The sequence below is a fragment of the Hippichthys cyanospilos genome, chromosome 15 (genome assembly GCF_059441005.1).
Source record: "Hippichthys cyanospilos isolate Australia breed blue-spotted pipefish chromosome 15, RoL_Hcya_1.0, whole genome shotgun sequence".
Lineage (NCBI taxonomy): Eukaryota > Metazoa > Chordata > Actinopteri > Syngnathiformes > Syngnathidae > Hippichthys > Hippichthys cyanospilos.
Window position 1 is genome coordinate 1785637 of NC_142383.1, and position 26496 is coordinate 1812132.

The 26496-nt window shown below is 37.2% G+C and overlaps 2 protein-coding genes and 1 long non-coding RNA gene across 6 annotated transcripts in view; 1 reads left to right on the top strand and 2 right to left on the bottom strand.

Annotated features, from left to right (window-relative positions):
- Positions 1-20856, bottom strand: dqx1 (DEAQ box RNA-dependent ATPase 1). Of its 2 annotated transcripts, none has more exons than XM_088435056.1 (12): positions 20593-20856; positions 14198-14571; positions 10651-10844; positions 8990-9443; positions 8482-8781; positions 8013-8112; positions 7713-7871; positions 5804-5995; positions 5558-5683; positions 4462-4652; positions 2583-2773; positions 1-1564 (listed from the first exon to the last, which is right to left on the bottom strand). In XM_088435056.1, exons 2-12 carry the CDS (start codon positions 14507-14509, stop codon positions 1351-1353), a joined length of 2433 nt encoding a protein of 810 aa, XP_088291182.1. In that variant the 5' UTR covers positions 14510-14571; positions 20593-20856; the 3' UTR covers positions 1-1350. The 2 variants fall into 2 exon arrangements, with proteins under 2 accessions (XP_088291182.1, XP_088291183.1); XM_088435057.1 differs by lacking the exon at positions 20593-20856 and adding an exon at positions 15311-15450.
- The window catches only part of LOC148411325 (uncharacterized), a 14550-nt gene continuing 7874 nt past the window's right edge, over positions 19821-26496 (top strand). Inside the window, exons 1-2 of the long non-coding RNA XR_015867953.1 lie at positions 19821-19958; positions 20184-20247. This is a non-coding gene — a long non-coding RNA (uncharacterized LOC148411325). The remainder of the gene's footprint in view (positions 19959-20183; positions 20248-26496) is intronic.
- The window catches only part of thnsl2 (threonine synthase-like 2), a 20970-nt gene continuing 17027 nt past the window's right edge, over positions 22554-26496 (bottom strand). For all 3 annotated transcript variants that reach the window (XM_088435060.1, XM_088435059.1, XM_088435061.1), the window contains one exon: positions 22554-24858. In XM_088435060.1, the coding sequence (XP_088291186.1) occupies positions 24633-24858 (226 nt within the window). In that variant the 3' untranslated portion in view covers positions 22554-24632. The remainder of the gene's footprint in view (positions 24859-26496) is intronic.

The following is a 26496-nucleotide window of genomic DNA, read 5'->3' on the forward strand; positions in this document are numbered from 1 at the left end:
TTTGTTCAGAGAGTTTTCATTATTTCCAAGGTGCCAGACACAAGAAGGTCGGATTCCCAACAACTTTACAAACAATATTCAAAGTATCAAATTTTTTTTTTAATTTTCTCTGTATGCATCTTTGCAAAACTGGATTGCATTTTCTGAGAAATGACAGTTCAGACATTACAGTAAAATTCGGTGAATTACATGTACCCATGAAAAATATGCCTCCCACAAATCACCTTTGAAAAGCATTTCTTTTTTCCATACGGGTGTAAAACATTGGCCCCCAAATTTCTGGTATTTTTTAACTCATTCAATGCCAGAGGTGTATTTTCACATTTTTTAACAGCCAAGACATTAAGTCCCAGATACTTCAGTATTAAATCAATACTTAAGTATCTGGGATTTAATGTCTGGACTCTCAAAAACATTCATTTCTAGATACTCAAGTATTAAATTGATACTTAAGTATCTAGGATTGAATGTCTGGAGTCTTAAAAAATAATGTGAAAATACATCCCTGGCATTGAATCAGTTAATATCAGAGGAAACAATATGAATGATAAAGCTTCCAAACATACTGTACCAATTGAGTATAAAGGCTTTTGGATAAAAGTTAAAAAAAAAACATGATCTTCACCCATACTTAATGTATGATGGTCTTCCAAAGTGCATTTTAACATGTTTTCCAAAATTGTGTTCTTGTACTGTACATACACTCTTTTACTAATATCATTTTTATTTGGCCCACGAAATGTTGATTTGACTTCAAGTTTCTGGCTAAAACATCAAACTTGCAAGTTGTCTTCAATTTTTAAAAATTTGGGGGGGGGGGGGGGGGGGGGGGGGGGGGGACTAACAGAAACTATGACTATAATGTGGCCCATGATAAAAATGAGTTTGACAACCATGCCCTAGGTATTGTTAAATGTCTAAAATATGTTAAAAAATAATTCCTAATTAGATCCCTTCGCAATATCCCACTACAGGACCCAATTTAGGATGATTTACTTATTTTCTTATTTTAAAAAAAATACCATTCCCAGGATTTTGGAAAATTTTAAATTTGATCCTCTTGTCATTTTGTAATTCCCCAAAGTTGCGGAAAATACTTTGAAGAATGAATGCGAAAAAAAAAAATCCCCGATCCACATGAAAAGTGAAATGCCTTCCAATTTGACAGAAATCTATAAATAAGTTAAGAGTACAGCAATAAGAACAAAGAGAATGAGTTGTGCATTTTGCCCAAATTATTAGAGAACTTACTCATAAATAAAACATGTTAGTGTTTCCCATTAACAGTAAATGATAGAATTCTAGTTTAAGATATCTTATCAATCAATCACTGATGCACTGATGAGATGTTCATTGGACAACACAGAGCTCGGTAGCAGACCGATTTTGAGCATCTCCTGTTCCATCATTGTCTGTGTCTCTGTGGGTCATGCTGCAAGCATTTGATGTGCCATTGGCTGGGTCAGAGTAAGGCTCTGTATTCTGCCTCAGCTTGATGAGCAGATCCTTGCCATCACTAGAGGGCAGGTTGCCAAGGAAGTACTGAGGAGTTAGCTCCACAAGCCTGAAGAAAAAAAAAAGTCCTTACATTTAATCTAAACTAAGTAAACTTATTTGTGTTTAAATTATTTCCAGAGGTTGGCAATTCACAATTTTTTCCTGGTCCGACATTCGTCAGAGCCCAGCCTCCTTCAGGTCATCATTGGTCCGACATTTTTTTTATAGCCAGGTGAAATTGTAATCGTCAGTCCGTCAGTGTAATTTTGAAAAAACCTTCCGCCACTACCAGAGGGCAACATATAACTTTTTTTTTTTTTTTTCTGGTCTGTCATTTGTCAGGCGCTGGTCTACTTCTGTTTGCACACATACTTTTTTTTTTTCAGTTTTTTTACTTACACTTAAAATTAACACCATGTCTATGGTTCTAGAGTTACACTGCAATTGAAACACAACACAGTAAAATAAGTGTAACACGAAAACAAAGCCATCCAAGGGGTTTAACCCTAGCTATAATACACCATCATGCTTATCAACCCGCATTTGAGGGAATGCAGGTGGGACAAGAGTGCAATTAGCAATCATGTCTAGATGGCATTATCATGCTTTATATGAGACTCAAATGGAGGATGTCGGTTCTCATTTTTAACTGATTAGTCAAAAATTATTGAAGACCGTTTTCAAAACTTTTCAAATTTGTCTACATTTGCTCTTTTTACATTTTATCAAAGTATTGCTGAGGTTGAATTGAGTAAAAAAAACAAAAAAACAAAGAAAAGTCTTTAATTAGGGAATCAAAAACTTCTATCTTGCATTTCCTGGCCAAGAGCCAATCAGAGAAGAATGCAAATGTGTAAGATTGCAGGAGTGATCGCCTTGCAGTGGAAACACATCCCAGCAAGCAATTAATTTATGAAAAACATATTTGAAAAGCAAAATAACACAAATTAACACTTAATTCTAAACTTTATTTTTAGTCGGCAACCGGCTGACGGACAGTGTCAGTGCTTACAAAGTGCCCACCTCTGGTTATTTCAACCATTTACTAATGATCAAATAGGAAGTACAGTCTTTATTTGACTCACATCTGTGGGTGGACCTCAGATATAATTCGTATGCAGTTGTCACAGGAGATGGTAAATTCGTGGTAAAGAACCCATGGCGGGTGGGCGGGACAGGGCTGACGACACAGGTATGAAGAAAGTGGATGCAGGTGAGCCACGTGGCGGTGAGTTAGCAGCAGGTAGTTACCCGAACCATCCACATCATGAGCCACCTGAGGAGGGAAACAACGCTCATTTTGCTTCAATTCAAGGAAATAAATAATGTGCTGTGTGTATATATAGTAGAGGTTTTTGGGGGGGGACAAAAACAAGTGAACATAATAAGGTTAGAAAGCTTAAGGTTTGCTTGTGTTCTTAAACTTGCAGCAACATTTCTGTAGTAAGACCCACATTAGTTACTAAAAGTGTGCAACCCTTAAGGGAAGCAATGGTTTTGTAATCAGGGCCAACCCAAATGAATAAAATCAGGAGCGAATGGGGGGGTGCAACCAGATCGTAAGGGGATCTGAGAAGGTACAGGCTCGGGCAGCAACTAATAAGTATTTTAGTAATTGAATAATCTGTGGATTAAGATAAATCAGATGTTCAAAATCAAGTTTTAATACTATACCTCTATTTAAAAAACTAACTTTTTTTGAAATTATCGTTATCTATTTTTAAGAGTTGGTTGCTGATTTAGTCTGTAAACATGGCAGAAAACATGCAAAATGTTCACTTTTTTCCAAAGCAAAAGCATGTTAACAAATGTCTCATTTTGATTCAGCATTTTGATTGTCGGCTTTCATACGAAACGAAATAAATCGGAAACATATTTTCAGCCGAGGCTTAAATGCTCAGCTTTGAACAATTTAAAGCATTGGTGCCAAACATACAGCCCGTGGGCCAGTTGTAGCCCACAAATGGGCCGTGAGCTGATTTTTACAAAATCAGCTCAATTTAAAAAAAAGAAAAAAAAAAAAAAGAAAACTTGAAATGTTTTATGATTAGGCTTAATGTTAATATTGTATGAATATGGTGATGTTGTATTTGTTTTATTTTGGACAGTATTAAAATAAGAATAATAAACTTAAAGTTGTTGTTTTCAAGTTCTATGAATATAGCTCGTGATTTAATTGATCCGGCCCACTTAGGAATAGATTATTTTTCATGCGGCCTGCAACCTTAAACCCGTCTGAAACCCCTGACTTAAAGTCTTCAAATTGTCTAAGTTGTCTAATATATTAGAAATAATGATCTACAGTATTAGTTTGGTCATCGACTAATCTTCCATCAAATAATTGTTGCTTCTATAACAAACATTGTAGAACAGCAGGTTCGGATTTTCTTAACCTAGCATCAGATAAAAACACCGCCTCCTCGCTACGCAGATGTGCTACGTGTCACTTTGATTTGCATTAGCATACCCAAAACCATTGTGTGCATGTCACCGTTTGTAAAACTATGTCACAATTTGAAGCACACAAGTCACCATTTGTTTACGCGCATGTCCTCGTTTGTAAAACTAAGTGTTGCATATGCGCATGTCACCTTTTGCATCACAGAGTGTCATTAAGGATTTTATGTCGGTTATCCTTGATATTCAATGTCATTTAGGATTGCATGTTACAATTTCTCATTAAGCCCTTTATTTTGTTTAGTATATAAATTGAGTTCCTTTTGTGAAGCCTTTCTCAGAATATAACTTGTAGTCCTGCTTTGTTTTCGTGATAAACAGTGGAAACCTTTTGCTTGCTGTAGTTGCTCTTGGATCCATGACACATTTCAAAACCGTTGTAGGCATGATGTTATTTTATCCTAATGTATTACTGAATGACTGTTTGAAACCAATCCAGAAGTGACACCATAGTGTTGAGGTTTATGGTTTGAATGTCTCAATCAATGTAGTAAGGCAGGATCTTACTTTAAGGAAGAGGCCTGAGATGAGGGCCCTCTTAATATTAGTGCTGTTGTCTTGGCATCCAAAAGCAGGGTGTGACACAGGAAGCTCAATTCGCTGCATGACGTCGAGCAGCTCAGCCCTGATCACCACAGCCAGGCATAAGGCCATGTGGTTCAGGAAGTGTGCCGTGCACCATGCCTCATCCTGATTATCTGCAATTAGCACACACAGTATAATGCATTGGCTGACTAAACTCAAGGCCCTTGCTTACCAATACACTGCTGTATATTATCAGAATTTTCTTCTACATATACAAATTTATATTACCGTATTTTTCGGACTATAAGCCACAACTTTTCCTCATGTTTTGAGGCCTGTGGCTTATAGTCCAGCGCGGCTTATCTGTGGATTTGTTTTTTTGTTTTGTTTTGTTTTTTTTGCCAGCCACTAGGAACCAAATGTGTGTATATGTTAAAGGTGTCCATTTATGGAATAACAATGAAATAGAACTAAAAAGATGTGAATCAATGGCTGTGCTCAAAGAGTTAAAACAATATATTATTAAAAAAATATGTCTAAATTTGATAAAAGAATTTATAAAATGTTGGGTAAGTTTAATATACAGTACACAGTATGTGATTTTATTTATGTATTTATGACTGTATATGAATCATGTAGAATGTGTCATTATGTTCACTAAAATAAACTATCAAACAAAGGGAGACAAAAAAAGATGCAATTGAAGTATTGATTTCGATTTCGAACTGCCATTTAACTAACAGATATCCATCCAGACATCTTCTGTAAATATGTAGGGACTAAACATATAGGCATGTTCAGTCTGTTAGAGAGGATGTTGCTGTTGGCAGACAAACACACACAAAAAAAAAATTATAAACTTCACATACCATCTTTTTGTGTAAAAATATGATGTTACTACCGGCGACTTATCTGTGACAAAAATATTTTTTTTGCTTAGATTTTGCGGCTGCGCCTTATATACCAGTGCGCCTTATAGTCTGGAAAATATGGTATATGACATGGCACAATCATGACAAAACAAACATTGCTATTTACGCAGTCTCCTTGAATAAAAAATGAGTCCATGTGAACTTACGTTCCATGTAGGCATTGTAAATGTTAATGAGAGACATGTGATCTCCTTCATTGTGCATTAGAGGTCGCCATTGAGCAACAGCTGCCTCCTCTCTGCTAGGTTCTGGTCTCAAGAAGCAAGAAGGAGCTGACAGAAGACAAAGATTAGACGTCTCATTTGCAAATGCAGCTCATTTGTAGATTTGAATGACCCTGAGTGATGCTAGATTTTTTTTTTTTTTGTAAATTTTTAACATTTGTTAAATACCTGTAAGCATTGCCGCAATTGTGAGCAGTTCATCAACACAGTCATACTCGCATGCGGCGATCAGTGCTTTAGCCAGATGTGGCTCCAGCGGCAGTTCGGACATTATGATGCCCACTTCTGATAGGTTACCATCATCATCGAGTGCTGCCAGGTAGTCTAAGTCCTCCAAGGCCTGCATTAAAGCCTCTGGGGCTGGGAGAGAGGGATTGAAATATAGACAAAGATAGAGGAGACAAAATTGATTTCAATACATGAAAACAAAAATAAGGTAATTGCATGGCAGTGGTGTACAACTCTGTATATGCAGCTTATAGAAGCCCACCATTGAACAGTCATTGTCCTACATTCAATTAGGCAGTGTGTATCAACATTAATAGTGCAAAAATTAATAGCATCTCATTATAAGATACCACATCCCCATCTTGGCCAGTCCCATCATCATTGTGAGTGTATGCTGTTACATGGCACTGTTCATTTTTATAATAGAAAGCCCTTATTTTCATTCTACACAAGTATACAATGAAATGTTGAGTGCTGCTCCCATTGGTGCATATTTATTATATGAACAGTAAATATAATTAAAAAAAAGAAAAAACATCCATCTTTCCATTTTCTATAGTCGCTTATCCTCAATAGTGCTGCTGGCTTGCTGGTGCCTATCCCAGCCATCTTCTCGAAAAGAATCAAAATAGTGCAATTGTTATTTTTTGTGTGCTGTTATTTTGTTGTTCATGTGATTAATAAGCTATTTCTTGATCCGTATTGCTCTAAAAATGCCGAACAGCATCATCAAGTATTGCCATAGTTTAGATAGCACTCCTAACATCCAGGTGTCATGTTCTTGCTTCGAGGAAAAAAAAAAAAAAAAAAAAAAAAAACACATTTAGTGGGAGTGGCTGGCAAATGCAGCCAGCCTCCAAAACAGGTCTACGAAAAGCTCTTTGACCAAAGGATGTGATTGATGACAAATGTCGCCTTCAACATAAAATAAATGTGACACAAGATACAGACTAAACCTAGTTTTTTTTTTTTTATGTACAATGGGCCCCCGTGTTATGAAATTAATCTGTTCCGCGGTTGGGCTTGTAACGCGAATTCACCGTATGGCGGGCAATCCAAACCTATGTTAAATAGCTAATGCGTTTAGAACCCCAGGTAAAAACATCAAAATTGTACATACATATTAAAAATTGGTACCAAAACAGTATAGTAAGTGCTACATATATATAATGTCCATGTAAACGATCAGAAAACATCATAAATAAAAAATATAGAAAGGATTTATTTACCTTTGAGTGGTACTTGTTATGTCCATATTCCCTAGTAAGGGTAGCCTAGGCTAGGCTAGCTTCGTTTTTTTTTTTATCTCCAACATTGTTTCCACATAAATCATCTTCTTACTTCTCTCTTTATCATCACTAGCAATCTTGGGACCCATGGCTAACCCTTTCAACTTTGAATTAAGCAGTAAAATGCACTATAAATACAGTTTTGTAACCACTCGCGATAGAACAAAGCTTTACCATTCCGCCATTTTATAACCAGTGAGGCCGACCAATAGAAGACCAGCATCTCCTTGAGGAGATGCCGACCAATAGCAGACCAGCACTGTAGTGACGTGTTGCAGGGACGGCAACAGAAAACAAGTGCATGACCTAAAAACGCCTGCAGATGGACACAAAACAACACAAATACAGCCAAGCCCCTAGGGTCATGACAGTTGTTTTTGTCTCAAAACCGGGAAAATACCATAAAGAGGGGATGAAAAAACTCCACATCGCAACATGAAAAAGACGTAAGCCAGGGACACTGTAACATGGGGGTCCACAGTATATTATTTGCCAGAGAATTCTACCTTGGAAACAAGGGTCAAATTAACTTTTTTTTTTTTTAAATACACAAAAGGTACCTGGTCTGTCTAGGAATTTGCATTGACCCATGTCAGCAATATCCAGTCTCTTCAGCAACAAAACTAAGTGGCTGAGATTTTCTTCCATTACTCTAGGACAGTGAGCTTCGCCCATGCCATTATCATAAGTAGACTGGGGGTACAGGCGCAAACACAGCCCTAGAGGGAAACAAATGATCAAACATGTAGAAAACTGTTATGGTAGTAATTATTATAATTCATGCAGTAGCTTAATTCATGAAACAGGGATTTTCACAAAGAAAGCTCATCAATGGTGTTACACATTTTACACCGTCTTACCAGGAAGATTGCTATTCACTCTTTGAGTTCGCATATCCGCCTGTGTTTTGCTGATTGTCTTCAGGATCTGTGAGTTTGCTCTTATCTGAGGATTATAAACCTACGGAATAACATTCAGAAAACAAGAAATACAAATGTGGGAAAGGTGTGCAAAATCAGCAATGGGTAAAGTATTACCATTGGACATTGTTTCTAAAGTAACTTTGAATTAGCTTTAATCACTAAACTGATTGACTTCTGTATGAAATCAAATCAAAGTTGCAACTGGCAGGTGGCTCTGTTTGTATACAAATAGCTCCCATTTTTCACAATTCTACTGGTCCACTGGAATGCCCAGCGAGGCAGACAGTCCCAAACATGGTAAACCAAACTTTCCCCAGCACAAAAATTAATTTGCGCAAGTACATTGGAAACTGTCTACAAAAGTAGGGCCTATATAGCTGTTGGTCTCTAATGACAACAAACTTACAGTTTTGAGTTGAAGGCCTGTGTCTATGACATAGCGAATGGCCGGTAGGGAGAAAGAAGCCTCAGCCAGGCTATTAGTCAGGATCACTTTTCTCTGAGTCGCTTGATTTCCCACCCACAGTGTTGTGCTCTTCTTTGCCTCTGGCCCGTCACTCTCCTTGTGAGTAATCACATCTGTGTTGTATACTCTTTGAGTTAGCCCACCCAATCCTGTGTGGAGGGGGATGACCTTGAGTGAACCAAGATGAGGACTCAGAGAGAGACACCCTGCCTCAAGCTGTGTAGCACACTCCTCAATTTCCTACACACATAAAAAAAATACCCCAGATTATTAGTCAGTTCTTTACACATCCATTCCAGACAGGGCAGACATAGGGCCTAGTTGCGATCACCAGCTAAAAGATTCTACATAGTTTGTGGTTTAAGACCAGTGTTCAACTTACTACTACTACATCGGCTACAACAGACCTATGCATGATTTGTTCGAGTGTAAAAGGTAAAACTTGCACCTGTGCACTAGCAAGAAAGACCATGATATCCCCCTCCTCTCCTCTTTTGTGAAGATCTAGAACCGTGTGGCAGACCGTAAGCACAGGGTCATTCCCTGGTGAAATTTCCCGATACATAGTCTCCATTCTGTTCAGGTGTACAGAGTTTCTCCCATTTTCTATGACGTCTTCACTTTCTTGGCTATTCATAGGTGTCTCAGACCAGACATTGTCCATGTAGAGGTGAGGGATAGAGGGCCCCAGGAAGGAGATGAGCCGAGGAGCGAGACTCGGGTGGGTCAGAAGAACCACTCTGAAGTTATCTGACCTCTGGCGGCAAACGTCGCACAGCAGGCCAAGTAACACATCTGTTGCTACTGTGCGCTCCTGGAGTTCATCCAAAATCACAATGCCATATCGATGCAACAAGGGATCTGACATCATTTCCTCAAGCAGGAGGGTGTCACTGACAAACCTTAAGACAGAAGCAAAAGGTCAAGTTGGAGAACCTAATAACAAACAAGCAGGTTGGCAGAGTTTAACAGTGCTGCACCGCTTGAACTCGAACTTGAACTTGGGTGTCATGCACATAGGCTATTAAAATAAGCTAAAACTAGCTATTTACCAAGTTGCTACCATTATTTTATCCGTCACGGCTCAAACATTCACACACTTTTTCCAAAACTCAAGTTATTATAGATCAGCTAACCCGATATATCTATCATGTGCTGTGACAGTTGATGTAAAAGAATGCAATGCTAATATGCTAGCAGGTAACTATAGCGGTCTTACACCGTGTAACAGACAATAACAAATGTCCCAAAGTGGGACTATCAATAAATCAATCATAAATAATATTACCCCCCAAAAAGACATACAGTATACTTGATATCTAGATTACATACAGGAGAAGCTAACCACTTGACATGCACATTTTTTAAAACTTCTAAAGTTGAAGAGTATAGCAAAGGCAACACAGGAATCAAATTACAGTGCTGTAACATATTTACTGCCACCTTACACTGAAAAGTGCAGGGAACAAAGAACACTCAAGGTGTGGCAGTAAGTAAAACATGGATCATGTGACATCACACAAAACGGATGAAATCCAAGAGTAATGTGACCTAGTTTGGTTCCCGAAGAACTATTATACGGGAAATACTTTAGATGTGGGCAAACATGAATAACACTGGTATATCAGTTTGCTATCTTTGCTAGCTGGTGGCTTATTAATGGTTTGATGGCATTTTTAAGTGTAACAATAACTACGTTTCAAGTAGAAGTCTTATTCTTTACAAAAAACAACATGTGCCAATAAAAGCAAATCAGGAGCCAAGATGTCTATTAGTCGAAGGGGGTGAATCAACCGCTATGTTTTATCTTTCGTTTGCACTGACTGTTAATGGACATTTTATGTAAACATGCATAGTGGTAGAATACAATGTGTATGTTTCTTTATGTTTCTTTAACAATACAATAATAATATATTTTTTAAGGATGAATAAAATGTTTAAAAAGTAATCTGACTTGAACAGAACTGAGAGAAAGTAAAAAACACACACTTGCAATCAATGATACAGCAAATTGATTATGCTTCCTTTTAAGTTGTTAGAATAGTATTCATGCAAAAATATAAAGTATGACACAACACATGTCGTTTAGACTTTGCCATGTTTCTTTACCTGAGCAAGGTATCTGGAGTACAACTGTCATCGTGCGCCACTCCATAGCCGACTTCCAAACCCAAACTGAGGTCCATCTCATCAGCAACACGAAGGGCCAGACTTACTGCTGCCACTGAATAAGGCTGGGAACAACACACCAAGCCCAAAGAAAATTCATAGGACAAAGCATATTCCACACACCACTGTGGCACCTAGAAGAATAAGACAGAGAAAGTTCAAAAAGAGGAAGCAGTTAATCCAATACCAGATAGTGAATATTCTATACACAAGAGCAAATATTTACCATCTAATTTCTTACATCTTGTTGATTAGGGCCTGGCCAATTAAAGTGGCGCCCAAATAAATAATTTGTTGACAAGGTAATTAATTCTCTGGACCACTCATTCAAACCAAATTGTAATTTTTACAAGTAACGTAAGGAAAGAAATTACTTGGATGTCACCATTTTGCAAAAAAAATCTTAAGACACTGTTTGTTTAAAAAAAAAAAAAAAAAAAAAAAGTTAAAACAAATATAGTGAAATATAAACCATACACTAAAAATATTCAATATGACACTGATTCACATACTGGAAACAGAAACTACAAGGAGTATGACAAAACTTTAATGACACAATATATTCTGAGAGCCAAAAAAGAAGGTGTTCTTTTTTCTTTTTTTAAACAACATATTCACAAATTGACAACTGATTTTTAGTTTGGATGTCTGATCTGAAATCAGCATTTTTTTTTCTGCCAAAAATCGGTATGTGCATCAAAAAATCTGTGCTGAGCCCTACTATTATGTAGGGTAAAATAAAGACATAAAATAAATAGCCCACTGTGTCTCTCTTTTTTTTTTTACTCAAACTAAATTCAAATATTCATCAGTCAACTCTTCACAAGTACATTTGTTAAATAAAAGTAAGGAAATAATGTAGCTGATATAAGCACATTTTTGTTGATCCTTGTGGAGGTCAGATACTGTACAGTATGTTGAGATAAGTTTATCAAACATATAAACAGACATCAGTTTATTTATATTCTATTCAGGGTCACCTGTTGAGCTTGAATTCAATTGATTTAGGGCAAGAAGCAGAAAACACTCTAAACCTGTTGTCTTTTAATAACAGCACACAAAAGGTATAACAACCATACAGACTCATTCTCTACTCTTGTGTGTGTGTGTGCGTGTATAAAAAGGTCTTATTACGCCAATCAATGGGAAAAGTGATTCTTTGTCACATTATTATTTGCTATTTGGTGTGATCTCATACAAAAGAGTGATCTTTTACCATGGATATTTTATTTTATCCGAAAGAATGAAAATGTTTTGATGGTTCAATGGTAAACTGTAATAATTACAATAACTATAATGAAAGTCAATTTCATTTTACATTAATATGCATATATTTAGTAAAAATGAATTTTTTTTCATTTATAAAATTATTCTCCATATTCTGTTCTTTTTGAGTCATATTGTATCCATTTGGTTACGCCCCTTGTAGTGTTGTAGTTTTAAGTTGGAGTTTCTAGCCAATTAGAATTCAACTAACTTGTGTCGTCAGGCTGTATGTAATCCGCCTGCTACCGGAGGCGCAAGGGCATTCGCTTCAACAGTTGCGGGCTTCTGGGTGAGCACAGATGGCTATGTGAGCGGCCCGTATACTTAATAGAATGCTGTAACAGCAAATCGAGTCATAAGATCGCCATCTAGAGGCCTCACGTTGACTGTGACGTGAGTAGATGCTCACTGCATGAAGGCAGTGCAATGTTCAAAAACCAAGCTACGAGGTGTTGGCTTTGGCTGAGCATAGCTATTAGCTAATCTGTCCCAACTTGGCCATTTTTCTGGCTACCATAAGCGTGAGCTAACCCTGGCAAAGAGTTTGCTGGGAATGCCTTTTGCTAGCAAAGGATCTATTTGGTGTTTGGAGCGATACTGGATTTGCAAACTTTAATTGTTTGACTAAGGCAGCAACGAGACACCAAAGCACGGCTGGACGCATGCGCTAAGGTGCTTTTAAAAACTTCTTGGGACACCCGAGTGGATATACAGTATTGTACATCTCAGTTCGAAGTCAACAGAGCTCCTCAATGCGCTACGGTGCTTTTAAAAATCAAGAAAATCGGGAGATATTAAAAAAACTGATTAACTGTGACCGCCGTTTTTTTTTTTTTTTTTTTTTTTTTTTAGTGCAAGCCTTTTCTTTATTTATTGTTCATTTTTAATATGTTTGTGTTATTTTATTTCGTTCATATTCAATTAATAGTAAAGAAATAAAATGATGTTGTTCTTATATTAAACTCTGATTTGTAATTTGGACTTAATACAATTTTGTGGATATTTATTTTAATTTATGATTAATTTTTTTAAAGTTTTGACAGCATCGTGTATAATGACAAGCTTTAATGGCTGATGCGGGTTTATTGACGTTTAAAAGCTCCGGAAAATAGCCTGTGTAGTCCAGTAATGCGTAAGTGTGCGCATGGGGGCTATTTATTCGAGTCTGACATCACAGAAGGCGTACGTGTGAAAGTCACTGACTGCCACTCACACACGCACATACGCACATGCATGTATATTTATACATAGAGTACAATGTCAAGTATCTACATGTGATCACGCGCTGCATCCTGCATGCATAATGGGGTGAAGGACGGACCAATCATTCTAACCTTTTTATATTCCATGTTACTAGTGTTAAATTTTATTTTCATCTCAGTTATTACAGCATAAAGAGGACTTTTCACTCTACTAAATCATTGACGTTGGCGGTCTCATCATTACAAAATGTAGCTTGAAATTATGACAAAAAAGTGATCAAAATATTTCATTACATTATTTGGATTACATAATTATAGAACATCGTTGCATACAAGGCATTGCAAAACTTTTCCACTAAGTCCTGCCTTACTATATGCGTAGCTATACTATCAGTTTTCTTAAGTTTCTGTTCTCATGTAAACAAAGATGCGTCTAATGCCCCTGTGACGTAAAGTAACTAAAGGAAGAGATTATAGATATGATGGTTAACTATATTTTATGAGGATACATGGTTCGGATGTGGTTGGATTACAAACATACTAAACAAAGCAGTGATACGAACGGTACGCCAGCCTTTGTTCAATTTCGTGCTGGGGAGGATCACAGTATGGGATGTTTTACTTATTAGTTGCTATGTGCATTTACTATTTAATCATTTATAATTCTCTGTGACATGTTTAGGCTTTAGATTTCATTTACTTTGACTACAATCCTAACCTTTTGGGTCCTTGGAAAGTGATAATACAGACCTTAACAATTGGGGTATTTTTGAAGAAATCTAAAAACTGATATTGTAGACCATTTTTGCATCCTACGCAAAAGTAATTGCTGACATGTGGACACTTTGGCCAAAGCAGGTCACATCTACGTAGTGGAGAGAGACAAAATCACTTCATGAGCACTGAGCAATGAACAGAATCCCCAATTGCTACTCAATTTAACATATGTCCTCAAAGTGTAAATTGAATAACTCCTTGTGGGACCGTTTCAGTGTCATTCAGAGTGTTGATCTGTTTACCTGTGTACTCTTTCCTACTCCACTGGGTGCACTAAGCAGCACCATTTTGTGACTCTCCAGGTGCTCCAGTAGATTTTGCTTTAACGTCCATATAGCAAGTCGTTGCCTCTCTTGCAGCAGGTTGTAGTAGCGAGAAGAAAAAGGCAGCCCATCATACGGGTTCACTTCAAGGTCTCGAAGACCATCTTCATCTTGACCTCCTTCAAACCGATCCTCGCCTAACTCCCCTGATAAAAGGGAGGACATGGACAGGGAGTCCAGTGCTTTTGAAAGTTCAGACTCAGGACAGGACTTCCCTGATGATGATGACATCAGCGGCAATTGGGAATGAGGTCCAAATATGAGTAAGAGGCTGGTTAATAGAGGGAGTTTACCTGAAAATGTCAAAGAAAAAAACCCAATTAAAGACAACAAATACACAGGATTTCAACTTCAATTTGTTCTATTTTGAATAATTGCACTTGATTCCTATGTTACAAAAACAAAATTGTGAACAGAACACACAACAACTTTTAAATAGCTAGCTATACATTTGCATCATGAGGAATTGATCTGTGCTTTGCTTGAAATGTGGCTAAACGATCACACGCCCAACTTATGCAGTTTTCAAGAAGATCCACTACAATATTCACAACGCAAAAAGTTAATCTCCCTGATTTATTGGCACTGGCTCTCACTTTTCTTCCCACCCTTAGCATCATATGTGCCCTGTGAAAGGATTTTTTTTCTAAACTAAGAGCTAGGCTACTCACTAAAAACAGAACCTCGCTCAAGCTACTTTGAAAAAAACTTTTTTTAAACGAATAAAACATAATTCTTTTAACGCTCCTCATTTGCTTATAAGCACATTCCTATTTCTCACAGTTTTCACTATGATCCTATCACATTGCTTGTTTTATAGGGGGAAAATTATATTGTAGTACATTTTACTGAACTCTTGAAATACTCATGAAATGCAAGCAAATGACTCAACTTCAAGGAAAGACTGTAAACAATGTTTACGAATGACACAAATGCCTATAGGTTTGTATTATCGCTTCGCAAAATTATGTGTATCGCCACTTAAGTAAAGTTGGTAAAATATTGGCAGATTCGGACTTTCGCGATCAATACCTCTCAGACAAAACGTCGTCGAAACACCATAGTCGCCTTTATACCTCCTTCATAACACGGACTACCAGCTACAATGTCAAAAAAGACATTTGTAAAATATTTAAACCGTTTCTTTCGGTGAGAAGACGCAATTGATCTCTATGAGCAGCAGAGGCTGGGCGAGCGCGCAAGGGACCGTCTGCAAATTACTAGATGAGGAGGGGGGGGGGGGGGGGGGGGACAATAACGCCACAATTTGTAATTATGAATTCAACGAACACATCAAAGACATTAACATAATCATATTGGGACAGTGCTTTTGGATAAAAAAAAAAAGCGTTTGTTTAATTTTGGACAATGTTTGTACATAAAATCATTAATAAACTGAATATTCATCTATAGCTCCAATATTGTTTAATATAAGGAGTCCAAAATCACTGGGCACATTCATGACATTTTCATGATCACACTACAAAACTCGTTTTTTTAAATAAATTGTTTTGATTTAAAACTGCTGATTAGAAAACTGCTGGTTTTCTAATAAATTCCTTTGCCTACTTTTAAGAATTTTTTTAAATGCATATTGACCAATATATTGATCAATAGCTCTGCTGTTGGTTGAGTTGGAGAGTCCAAAATCACCACACACATCAGTGACATCCCTCCCCTTATGCTACATCCTCTGGTTTTCAAATAAATCCCTCTGCCTAATTTTAAGGATTGTTTTGTGATTATTGATTAAAATGTACACATGTATTGATCAATAGCTCCGCTGTTGGTTGGGTTAGAGACTCCAAAATCACCACACACATCAGTTACATCCTTACCCTTAGGCTACATTCTCTGGTTTTCAAAAAAATCCCTCTGCATAATTTTAAGGAATTTTTTATGGTATTTGATCAATATTTACCCATGTATTGATCAATAGCTCTGCTGTTGATTGGGTTAGGGACTCCAAACTTACCAAACACATTTGTGACATCCCTCCCCCTATGCTACATTCGCTGGTTTTCAAATAAATTCCTCTGCCAAATTTTAAGGATTTTTTTTATGATTACTGATCAATATTTACCAATATATTGATCAATAGCTCTGAGTTTGATTGGGTTAAAGACTCCAAAGTCACCACACACATCAGTGATATCCCTCCCCTTATGCTACATCCTCTGGATTTCAAATAAATCCCTCTGCCTAATTTTAAGGATTTTTTTATGATTATTGATCAATAATTACCCATATATTGATCAATAGCTCTGCTGTTGGTAGGGTTAGGGACTCCAAAATCACCACATACATCAGTGGCATCCTTACCCTTAGGCTACATTTCCTCTTTTTGAAATAAGTCCCTCTGCCTATTTTTATGAATTTTTTTATGATAATTGATCAATAATTACCCATATATTGATCAATAGCTCTGCTGTTGGTTGAGTTAGAGACTCCAAATTCCCCAAACACATCAGTGACATTCCTCCTTTTATGCTACATTCTTTGGTTTTCAAATAAATCCCTCTGCCTATTTTTAAGGATTTTTTTTTTTATTATTATTGAGCAATATTTACACATATATTGATCAATAGCTTTGCTGTTGGTTGGGTTAGGGACTCCAAAATCACCAAGCACATCGGTGACACCGCTCCCCTTATGCTACATTTCCTGGTTTTCAAAAAAATCCCTCTGCCTAATTTTAAGGATTTTTTCATGATTATTGATCCCTAACCCAACCAAACTTAGAGCTATTGATCAATATATGGGTAAATATTGATCAATAATGATAAAATATTCCTTAAAATTAGGCAGAGGAAATTATTTGAAAACCAGAGAATGTAGCATAAGGGGAGTGATGTCACTGATGTGTGTGGTGATTTTGGAGTCCCTAACCCAATCAACAGCAGAGCTATTGATCAATATATTGATAAATATTGATCAATAAACAAAAAAAATCCTAAACATTTGGAAAAGGGATTTATTTGAAAACCAAAGAATGTAGCATAAGGGGAGGGATGTCACTGATGTGTGGGGTGACTTTGGAGTCTTTAACCCAACCAAACTCAGAGCTATTGATCAATATATGTGTAAATATTGATCAGTAATCATAAAAAAATCCTTAAAATTAGGCAGCGGGATCTATTTGAAAACCAGAGAATGTGGCCTAAGGCTAGGGATGCCACTGATGTGTGTGGTGATTTTGGAGTCTCTAACCCAACCAACAGCAGAGCTATTGATCAATATATGGGTAAATATTGATCAATAATCATAAAAAAATCCTTAAAATTAGGCAGAGGGATTTTTTTGAAATCCAGAGGATGTAGCATAAGGGGAGGGATGTCACTGATGTGTTTGGTGAGTTTGGAGTCCCTAACCCAATCAACAGCAGAGCTATTGATCAATATATGGGTAAATATTGATCAATAATGACAAAATATTCCTTAAAATTAGGCAAAGGGATTTATTTGAAAACCAGAGAATGTAGCCTAAGGGTAAAGATGCCACTGATGTGTGTGGTGATTTTGGAGTCCCTAACCCAACCAAAAGCAGAGCTATTGATCAATATATGGTTAAATATTGATCAATAATCATAAATAAAATCCTTAAAATTAGGCAGAGGGATTAATTTGAAAACCAGAGGATGTAGCATAAGGGGAGGGATGTCACTGATGTTTGGGGTGACTTTGGAGTCTTTAACCCAACCAAACTCAGAGCTATTGATCAATATATGTGTAAATATTGATCAGTAATCATAAAAAAATCCTTAAAATTAGGCAGAGGGATTTATTTGAAAACCAGAAATTGTAGCCTAAGGGTAAGGATGCCACTAATGTGTTTGGTGATTTTGGATTCCCTAACCCAATCAACAGCAGAGCTATTGATCAATATATGGGTAATTATTGATCAATAATCATAAAAAAAACCTTAAAATTAGGCAGAGGGATTTTTTTTGAAAACCAGGAATTGTAGCCTAAGGGTAAGGATGCCACTAATGTGTTTGGTGATTTTGGAATCCCTAACCCAATCAACAGCAGAGCTATTGATCAATATATGGGTAATTATTGATCAATAATCATAAAAAAAACCTTAAAATTAGGCAGAGGGATTTTTTTTGAAAACCAGAAATTGTAGCCTAAGGGTAAGGATGCCACTAATGTGTTTGGTGATTTTGGAATCCCTAACCCAATCAACAGCAGAGCTATTGATCAATATATGGGTAATTATTGATCAATAATCATAAAAAAAAACTTAAAATTAGGCAGAGGGATTTTTTTTTTGAAAACCAGAGGATGTAGCATAAGGGGAGGGATGTCACTGATGTGTGTGGTGATTTTGGAGTCTCTAACCCAACCAACAGCAGAGCTATTGATCAATATATGGGTAAAAATTGATCAATAATGAAAAAAATTTCCTTAAAATTAAGCAAAGGGATTTATTTGAAATCCAGAGGATGTAGCATAAGGGGAGGGATGTCACTGATGTGTTTGGTGATTTTGGAGTCCCTAAATCAATCAACAGCCGAGTTATTGATCAATATATGGGTAAATATTGATCAATAATGATAAAATATTCCTTAAAATAAGGCAGAGGGATTTTTTTTGAAAACCAGAGGATGTAGCATAAGGGGAGGGATATCACCGATGTGTGTGGTGATTTTGGAGTCTCTAACCCAACCAACAGCAGAGCTATTGATCAATGTATGGGTAAATATTGATCAATAATGATAAAATATTCCTTAAAATTAAGCAAAGGGATTTATTTGAAATCCAGAGGATGTAGCATAAGGGGAGGGATGCCACTGATGTGTGTGGTCATTTTGGAGTCCCTAACCCAATCAACAGCAGAGCTATTGATCAATATATGGGTAAATATTGATCAATAACCATAAAAAAGTCCTTAAAATTAGGCAGAGGGATTTATTTGAAAACCAGAGGATGTAGCATAAGGGGAGGGATGTCACTGATGTGTGTGGTGATTTTGGAGTCTCTAACTCAACCAACAGCAGAGCTATTGATCAATATATTGGTAAATTATGGTCAATATGCATTTTAAAAAATTCTTAAAAGTAGGCAAAGGAATTTATTAGAAAACCAGCGGTTGTTGGATAATTGGGAGTACTTCATTGATGGTTGTAGTGATTTAGGAGTGTTTACCCCAACTCAAAAAGGGAAGCCACTGATTCATTTGAGGGTATATGATTAACAAGCATTTAAAATAAATCCCCCAAATTTATCAAAATAATTTATTTAAAAAACGAGTGTTGTAGTGTGATCATGAAAATGTCATGAATGTGCCCAGTGATTTTGGACTCCTTATATTAAACAATATTGGAGCTACAGATAACTAAAATTAAACAAATGTCCAAAATTAAACAAACGCTTTTTTTTTTATCCAAAAGCACTGTCCCAATATGATTATGTTAATGTCTTTGATGTTTTCGTTTAATTCATAATTACAAATTGTGGCGTTATTGTTTTTCCCCCTCCTCATCTAGTAATTTGCAGACGGTCTCTTGCGCGCTCGCCCAGCCTCTGCTGCTCATAGAGATCAATTGCGTCTTTTCACCGAAAGAAACGGTTAAAATATTTTACAAATGTCTTTTTTTGACATTGTAGCTGGTAGTCCGTGTTATGAAGGAGGTATAAAGGCGACTTTGGTGTTTCGACGACGTTTTGTCTGAGAGGTATTGATCGCGAAAGTCCGAATCTGCCAATATCTTGCCAACTTTACTTAAGTTGTATCGCCAAAGAACAAGGTTTATCATCATGTATTCTATAACTAAATTGTCACAAAATATCCCAGCTATGCTGGTCGATTGCAGAGATTAAGGCTTCACATTTATTAAGGGTCACATTTCAGATAGTTTAATCAGAGATTTGTGATTTAACATTTTAATTGTTTTCTTAAGATGTATGCGGTCAAACTGGGTGATATACGGTGAAGACAGGGTGGTTACTTCACAAATAATACAGGTATGAATTAATGACTGGACCGTTACACTGTCTTTTTGTGTTCACGTCACTGATTGAATTTACCACTTGTACCCACCACGTCAAAACACGAAGGAAAAAATTACCGTGTCAGATGTCTATTTGATTTCAAAGCGATTCAAGCGTCCAGCTTAATGGTTTTCGATTTTTTTTTTTTTTTTAATTCTCTGCTGTAAACAGTCGCTCTAGAAAGGACACCTAGTCTATTGTCCTCCATGACTGCTCTGATCGTAGACACCCACTGACCAAAATGACTCATTAAGTCACAGATAAGACACGTTTCTACTTACACGACAGTACGCAGGTAGAAGTAAAATCATGTCTGACCTGTTCAACATATCACTTGAAGCACTGTTTGTGCGCGATCCAGAGATGTTGTGGCGGTCGGTTAATTTATTGCACAAGCCTTTGTCATCATCAAAAGCGGATGGATAAAAACTACACAGCGGTGGACAAATGCCAACAGATGACCACGGTCGCTTCCGACTAATCTTCACCCACACAGCTAGTTTCCTGACAGCTGAGAGAGACAGTGAAGAGAAGAATGTGTTGATAGCTCAACTGAACAGACGCCATTTTTGCAGTAGCTGTCAAACAGGCGTTGCGTTCGCAAGTACTCGGAAAACGCACGATCCTAAACATTGTCAAGTAAACATGTTTGGTACGACGTTGCTTTCGTTTATATTAATTCAAAATTATACATTTCAGAATTGCACTCATTTAATTATACGTATACAAGGGACGCTTAAAATGTATTACGATATAAAGCGTATCAGAAAGGCATGCATATTAGTTCCTCATATTCATGCCTACGAACAAGCGTACAGTGAAAACAAATTTATTCCACTCACTGATAAATGGCAAGTGGGGTTCGATAATACGTCTTCTACTTTTTATGCTCTGTGACAGTCTGTTTGTACATGCGGCTTAAGTTCAAATAGCCAATATCACAATACAATACAGTTCGATGTAAAGTATTCGTGACAGTGTCGCACCGCAAACCTAAAGTACTTGGTTCAGACAGAGAAGGAACTAGAAATCCAGGGCTCAATGCTAATCTCAAGGGATACGATGGTGACAGATTTGTATTAACATGAGGTACACAAAAGACACAAAAAGATGGTACATGGAAGTTTATATATTTTTTTTTGTTATTTATTTTTTTGTATTTGTCTGCCAACAGCAACATCGTCTCTTTAACAGACTGAACATGCCTGCATGTTTAGTCACAACATATTTGAACATCTTTTCAGTTCTATTTCATAGTTGTTCCATAAATTGAAACCTGGAACAGATACACACATTTGCTTGCTGGGGGCAAGCAAAAAAAAAAAAAAAACAGTTAAGGCCCACTGGACTATTAACTACAGATCATGAGGAAAAAGTAGCGGTTTTTAGTCCGAAAAATATATACCGTATTTTTCGGTATTTTCCCCCTATAGGTTTTCTGCAATCTGTATTGTGTATCTGTCTGTACCACAGCATCCACTTCAACCTGTTGAGCCTGGAAGGGGGCTCCTTCCACCTGTGGTCCCTTCTGAAAGATTCAGATTTTCCCCAAATTGGGGTTTTTGAGTTTTTCTTTCCCCTTCTGGGAGTTTTGACCAAAGGATGCTGTTGTGTACCAATAACGAAAAGATGTCTCTGTATGGCTTTTTTTTTTTTTTTTTTTTCAAAAGAAGTCTCGACATGACCTCTTCACCTGTGAAACCTTTTTGAGACTTGGGTGATTCGGGGATATACAAATAAATTTGATTGATTGAATGAATTTTAAGGATAAGGTATGCACATTTATATTAATGCTCAAATGAAGCTTTTGTGGGCCATTTAGGGGCCAATATTTGGGGAAATTTACATTTCGGAAAGCTTTTCTAACAGTTAGTGCTCTCTTCTGGCAGACACAAGGACTGCATTTAACTTGGAAAAGGCCTTTAGAATTGGTCTTGATGCCCATGTAAACACTTGTCAGTCCAATTTCATAAAATAATTTATGAATGAATAAATTGGACATTCATGTTCCAAACAATCAGGTGTTGGTTTTTATAAAGGAAGATTGCTGTCAAAAAGATGTATGCATGTTGACGAATGCAGATGGATTGACTTTGCCTGGAAGCTTAGCCTGACGTCATCTCAATTTGCATATTCAACTAAAATCCAAAGGTTCAGATCCACAAATGCAAAGGATAGGATCAGATCCATGAATCCAAATGAGATATTCACCAATTCAAAGAAGAGATTCACCAATCCTAAGGAGAGGTTCATGCAAAGACGTGAAATCGTGTCTCATGTGAGTTGTGATCATAGGAATTTATTGTTATTGTATAGCTGGTATACAATGAAATGAAACGGGAGCACTACTCCAAGTTGTACATATTAAATGCATATGAACAGTAAATAGAATAAAGTATGTATGCAAGCTATATAATGTCAATATAGGCAGGCATGCACATAAATGGTACGCAGATACACATCTGATACAGAAATCACTGTGTATCATTGCGTGCTTTACTTCGCGCATTTGCGTACCCTCCCTACATACACCCATGGCAACAACTGTGCCTGGCTTGAAGCACACTTAAATGGGGTGCAAGATTTACCGCTCATGTCCTCAGCAAGCAGATGAAACAGGTGCATTTGATACAAGCTCGAACACTTTCAATCATCATTTATTTGACGAATATGAAAAGAGCACACGAATGTAGCACAACTTGTGGCTAACAAGCTAACAGAGAAGCAATAGCTAATCGCCCACTTGCTGGGTGGCGAGACAAAATGCAGGAACGCAGGCTCTGTGTAACCCATGGAATCTAGAATTAAGATGAAAATGTTTGTTCTTTTTGTCTTGATGACAATGTCACAGAAGAACATCGCTTTTGGATGCATCCAGTCAATCAGGAAAGTCAAAGACAAATCGTGTTGATGTGGAGTTTTTTTTTTTTTTTTGTCACTTTGGATTTAGATCACGTTCTTTTTCCTGCTTAGTGCTTTCTGACCTGTGGAATCGACCATGGCGGCAGAGCAGATCTTACAAGTCGTGCGTAAAATGGGTGGATTATCGTGCAACGACGCAGCCACTACACAGCGTAGCTCAGCGGATACGCAGATGTGGAGCCGGTCTCATTCATTAACATGCAAGCAGTATGTTGGATCCATGGGCATAGTTTTCTCTCTAGCCTTTCATAAAGCTAAGCACTTCCTATTCTGAGGATATTTGTTTACTGAAGCGGCAAGGACCGGCTGTCAGGGCTGCATTTCATTCTTGTGAGGGTGTGAATGTGATCGTTTATTTTGTCACTCTACACTACAGTGATGTAGAATTTACCTCTGACTTCCTTGCAAATTAAACCAGGTCCCATACAAACCGCTCAAACCACATTTGATGGACTTATACAACTTTTTGAGGACACAGGTTTGAATAGAGTGAAGTTGCTGTGTGCATAAACAGTACATTTAATGTGGGAGCGACACTGAAAATGACATTGAGAAAGACTTCTTAAACCTAGAACAGTGGTACTTAACCTTGTTGGAGGCACCGAACCCCACCAGTTTCATATGCTCATTCACCGAACCCTTCTTTCGTAAAAAATAAAACGTTTTTTTTTTAGACTGAGGGGTGAACCTCTGCTGCGCAGGCTCCACGAACCCCTTAGGGTTCGATCGAACCCAGGTTAAGAACCACTGCACTAGAAAGACCAGAGAGGTGCCTTTTGGCACTTCTACCTATAAAGACCATCGGAGTACCAAATGGCACCAAGGATTATCGCTCGCATCCTCAATCACCTGTGAATGGCTAACTTTGTTATGTAAATTAAACAGCAGAGAAGTTGCACAATAACTTCATCTTGCTGGGGGAGCATCATGCATGTAAATGTGGTCGTTATCTGGACATTTTGTTTTAGCATAGTGGTCCAATTTTATCAATAAATCTCACCATCAGAGGAAAAACTTGTGTGTTGCTCGCTCAGAAAGATAAAATTGTGTGCAATGTCAGCCTTTCTGATCTTAAATGGTTTTCAAAAGATGGGTCTGTGCAAGCTCTTCCACCCCCACATAATGACCCCAATTGGCATGTCTGCTGCTCCCCCAACAACATAAAGTGAGTGTGCAACTTCTCTTTTTCAATTTACATAACACTGTTAGCCGTTCACAGGTAATTTAGGGTGTTACAGTAGCTAAACTCCTTGGTACCAATTGGCACCCAGTGGTCTTTATAAGTAGTAGACCCAAATGCGGGACCTTCTAGTGTTAATGAAAGAAAAGGTGAGTGTCAAATACTACGTCCTGGTACTCTTGTGAGTAACACGAAAAAAATTATGTGCACCCCTGAATATAGGGATTCTATTCTCATTTAAGTTTAACTCATAAAATCATTTGTAATAAGCCACTTTGTTTTTCCGAGCTGATGTCACAGATTGAATTGTCAGTCTAAGTTTCTGTTCCCAGTCTTTGCACCAGTCTGAAGTGCGCTCCAGGTTCTGATAACGCAAAGGTAATTCATTTAAAGCCTTGACTGCTTCAGGTAGGTCAAAGTTCAACCCGGCCTTCTTTATTGTTGCTTGAAACTTGGCTGGGGATGCTGTGGCGAGGTAACACCTGAAAGAGAGGGTTTGAGAATGAAGATGGGTAGGATCTTTTGTCATGTAAAATAAAAATAGTTTGACAGTCCCTGGGATCTCACTAATGGATAGTATTGGATGAAGGGGATGGTTTACATTAAGACTTCTGCTTATTCATGCTAAATCCTTTCATTAGGACCCAAGCAGCCGAAATTATGATTATTTTAAAAAGGAATCAGACTTTTGGGGAGCGAAACATGCAAATAAACTCAACAAATTTTGCACACATCAGGCCGGGTGAAAAAAAAATTATATATTTGGCCCACTTAACACATATCCATGTGTGTGTAAAAAAAAAAAAAAATCAAATTTCCGTACAGCTTTGTTTGTTTAAACACATTGCCTCCACACTAGGCAGGGAATGATAACCGGTTGGCAATATATAATGGTTTTAGAAGTTATTTAAAACCATCCAAGTCTGTCTAAACCATTGAGTTTTATTTCCCGCCCATGTCGTCTGCTTAACAGACAGCTGCAGAGTGTAGCTCTCATTGAGCATCACACTAAAATGAATAGGCCGCTGCTGCAGCAGCCAATCACATCCTTTTCCTGGTTTCTTGGCTTCAGTATTACTCACTGTAAGTTTGGTAATGCAGCTAACTAACGCAGGTAAAGTGGCGAACATGTTATCATATGCTACTTTCACTGAGCCTTTTATGTTATATTGCATTGGAAGGACGCAGGCAGTCTATCTCACGTGTGGGTCAAGAAGTCGAACGAATCAAACTTTTGCTACCTGTCAAGTTAATTATTTATTTTTGTGATCCCAAAAGAGGACCCTTTTTTCTGTGGGCAAATATTTATTTAAAATGATTTCTTTTAGCAAACAGGTCTGACACTTTATGTTGATTATTTTTTGTGAACAAACATTTATCAATAATAAAGTTAATGATTTATTTTTGTGAACAGATTTCTTCTGTAACCCCAAAAGAGGACGCTTTATGTTTAATATTTTTCTGTGGACAAATATACATAATTATTTATTTTTTTTAGAACAGGTCTGACACTTTATATTGATTATTTTTTTGTGGAAAAATATTATATATTAAGTTATTTGATAACAGATTTCTTCTATGATCCAAACGATCACAAGTTTGATGTTTGAAAGGGTCTAAAATTTAATAAATAAGACACTGATGACATGTTTATTTTATTTTTTTTAAACCCCAAAATGCTTTGCACTGTTTAGGGGTACTTAGCTGAAAGGATAATTGGCAGGAGGTACATCACTGAAAAAAGGTTGAGAACCACTGATCTAACTGACTGATGATTAGTATTTTCAGTGTGAAAAAAAATGTCGGACTGACGATGAAGAAGGGTTGCTGGGCACTGACGACTGTTGGACCAGCAAGAAAATGTTAACTTGCCCACCTTTGTTTAAACGTATTATCTTCCTGTGTGAACAAGCATGGACTCGGCCCTTGGTTCAGTTATGCTCGCTTCTTTTATTGAAAATAATGCCGTAACAAGCTCAGCTAACAAAAGCTGCTGTTAGCTGCTGAGCCAACTGACGTCCGCCCTCTAGCTCATTCCATTACGGTATTTATTGTAAATAAGAATACGGCTGAAATAAAAATGCACATCTGTGTTCAAAACTTGGTTTATGTGGCTAACA

Coding starts and splice junctions, on each gene's coding strand:
- dqx1 (XM_088435056.1), bottom strand. CDS start 14,509: ATGTCATCATCATCAGGGAAGTCCTGTCCTGAGTCTGAACTTTCAAAA. Junction 8,113..8,481: donor CAGGCCTTCAACTCAAAACT/GTAAGTTTGTTG, acceptor GTTATTCCGTAG/GTTTATAATCCTCAGATAAG. Junction 1,565..2,582: donor TCTGAGGTCCACCCACAGAT/GTGAGTCAAATA, acceptor TTTTTTCTTCAG/GCTTGTGGAGCTAACTCCTC.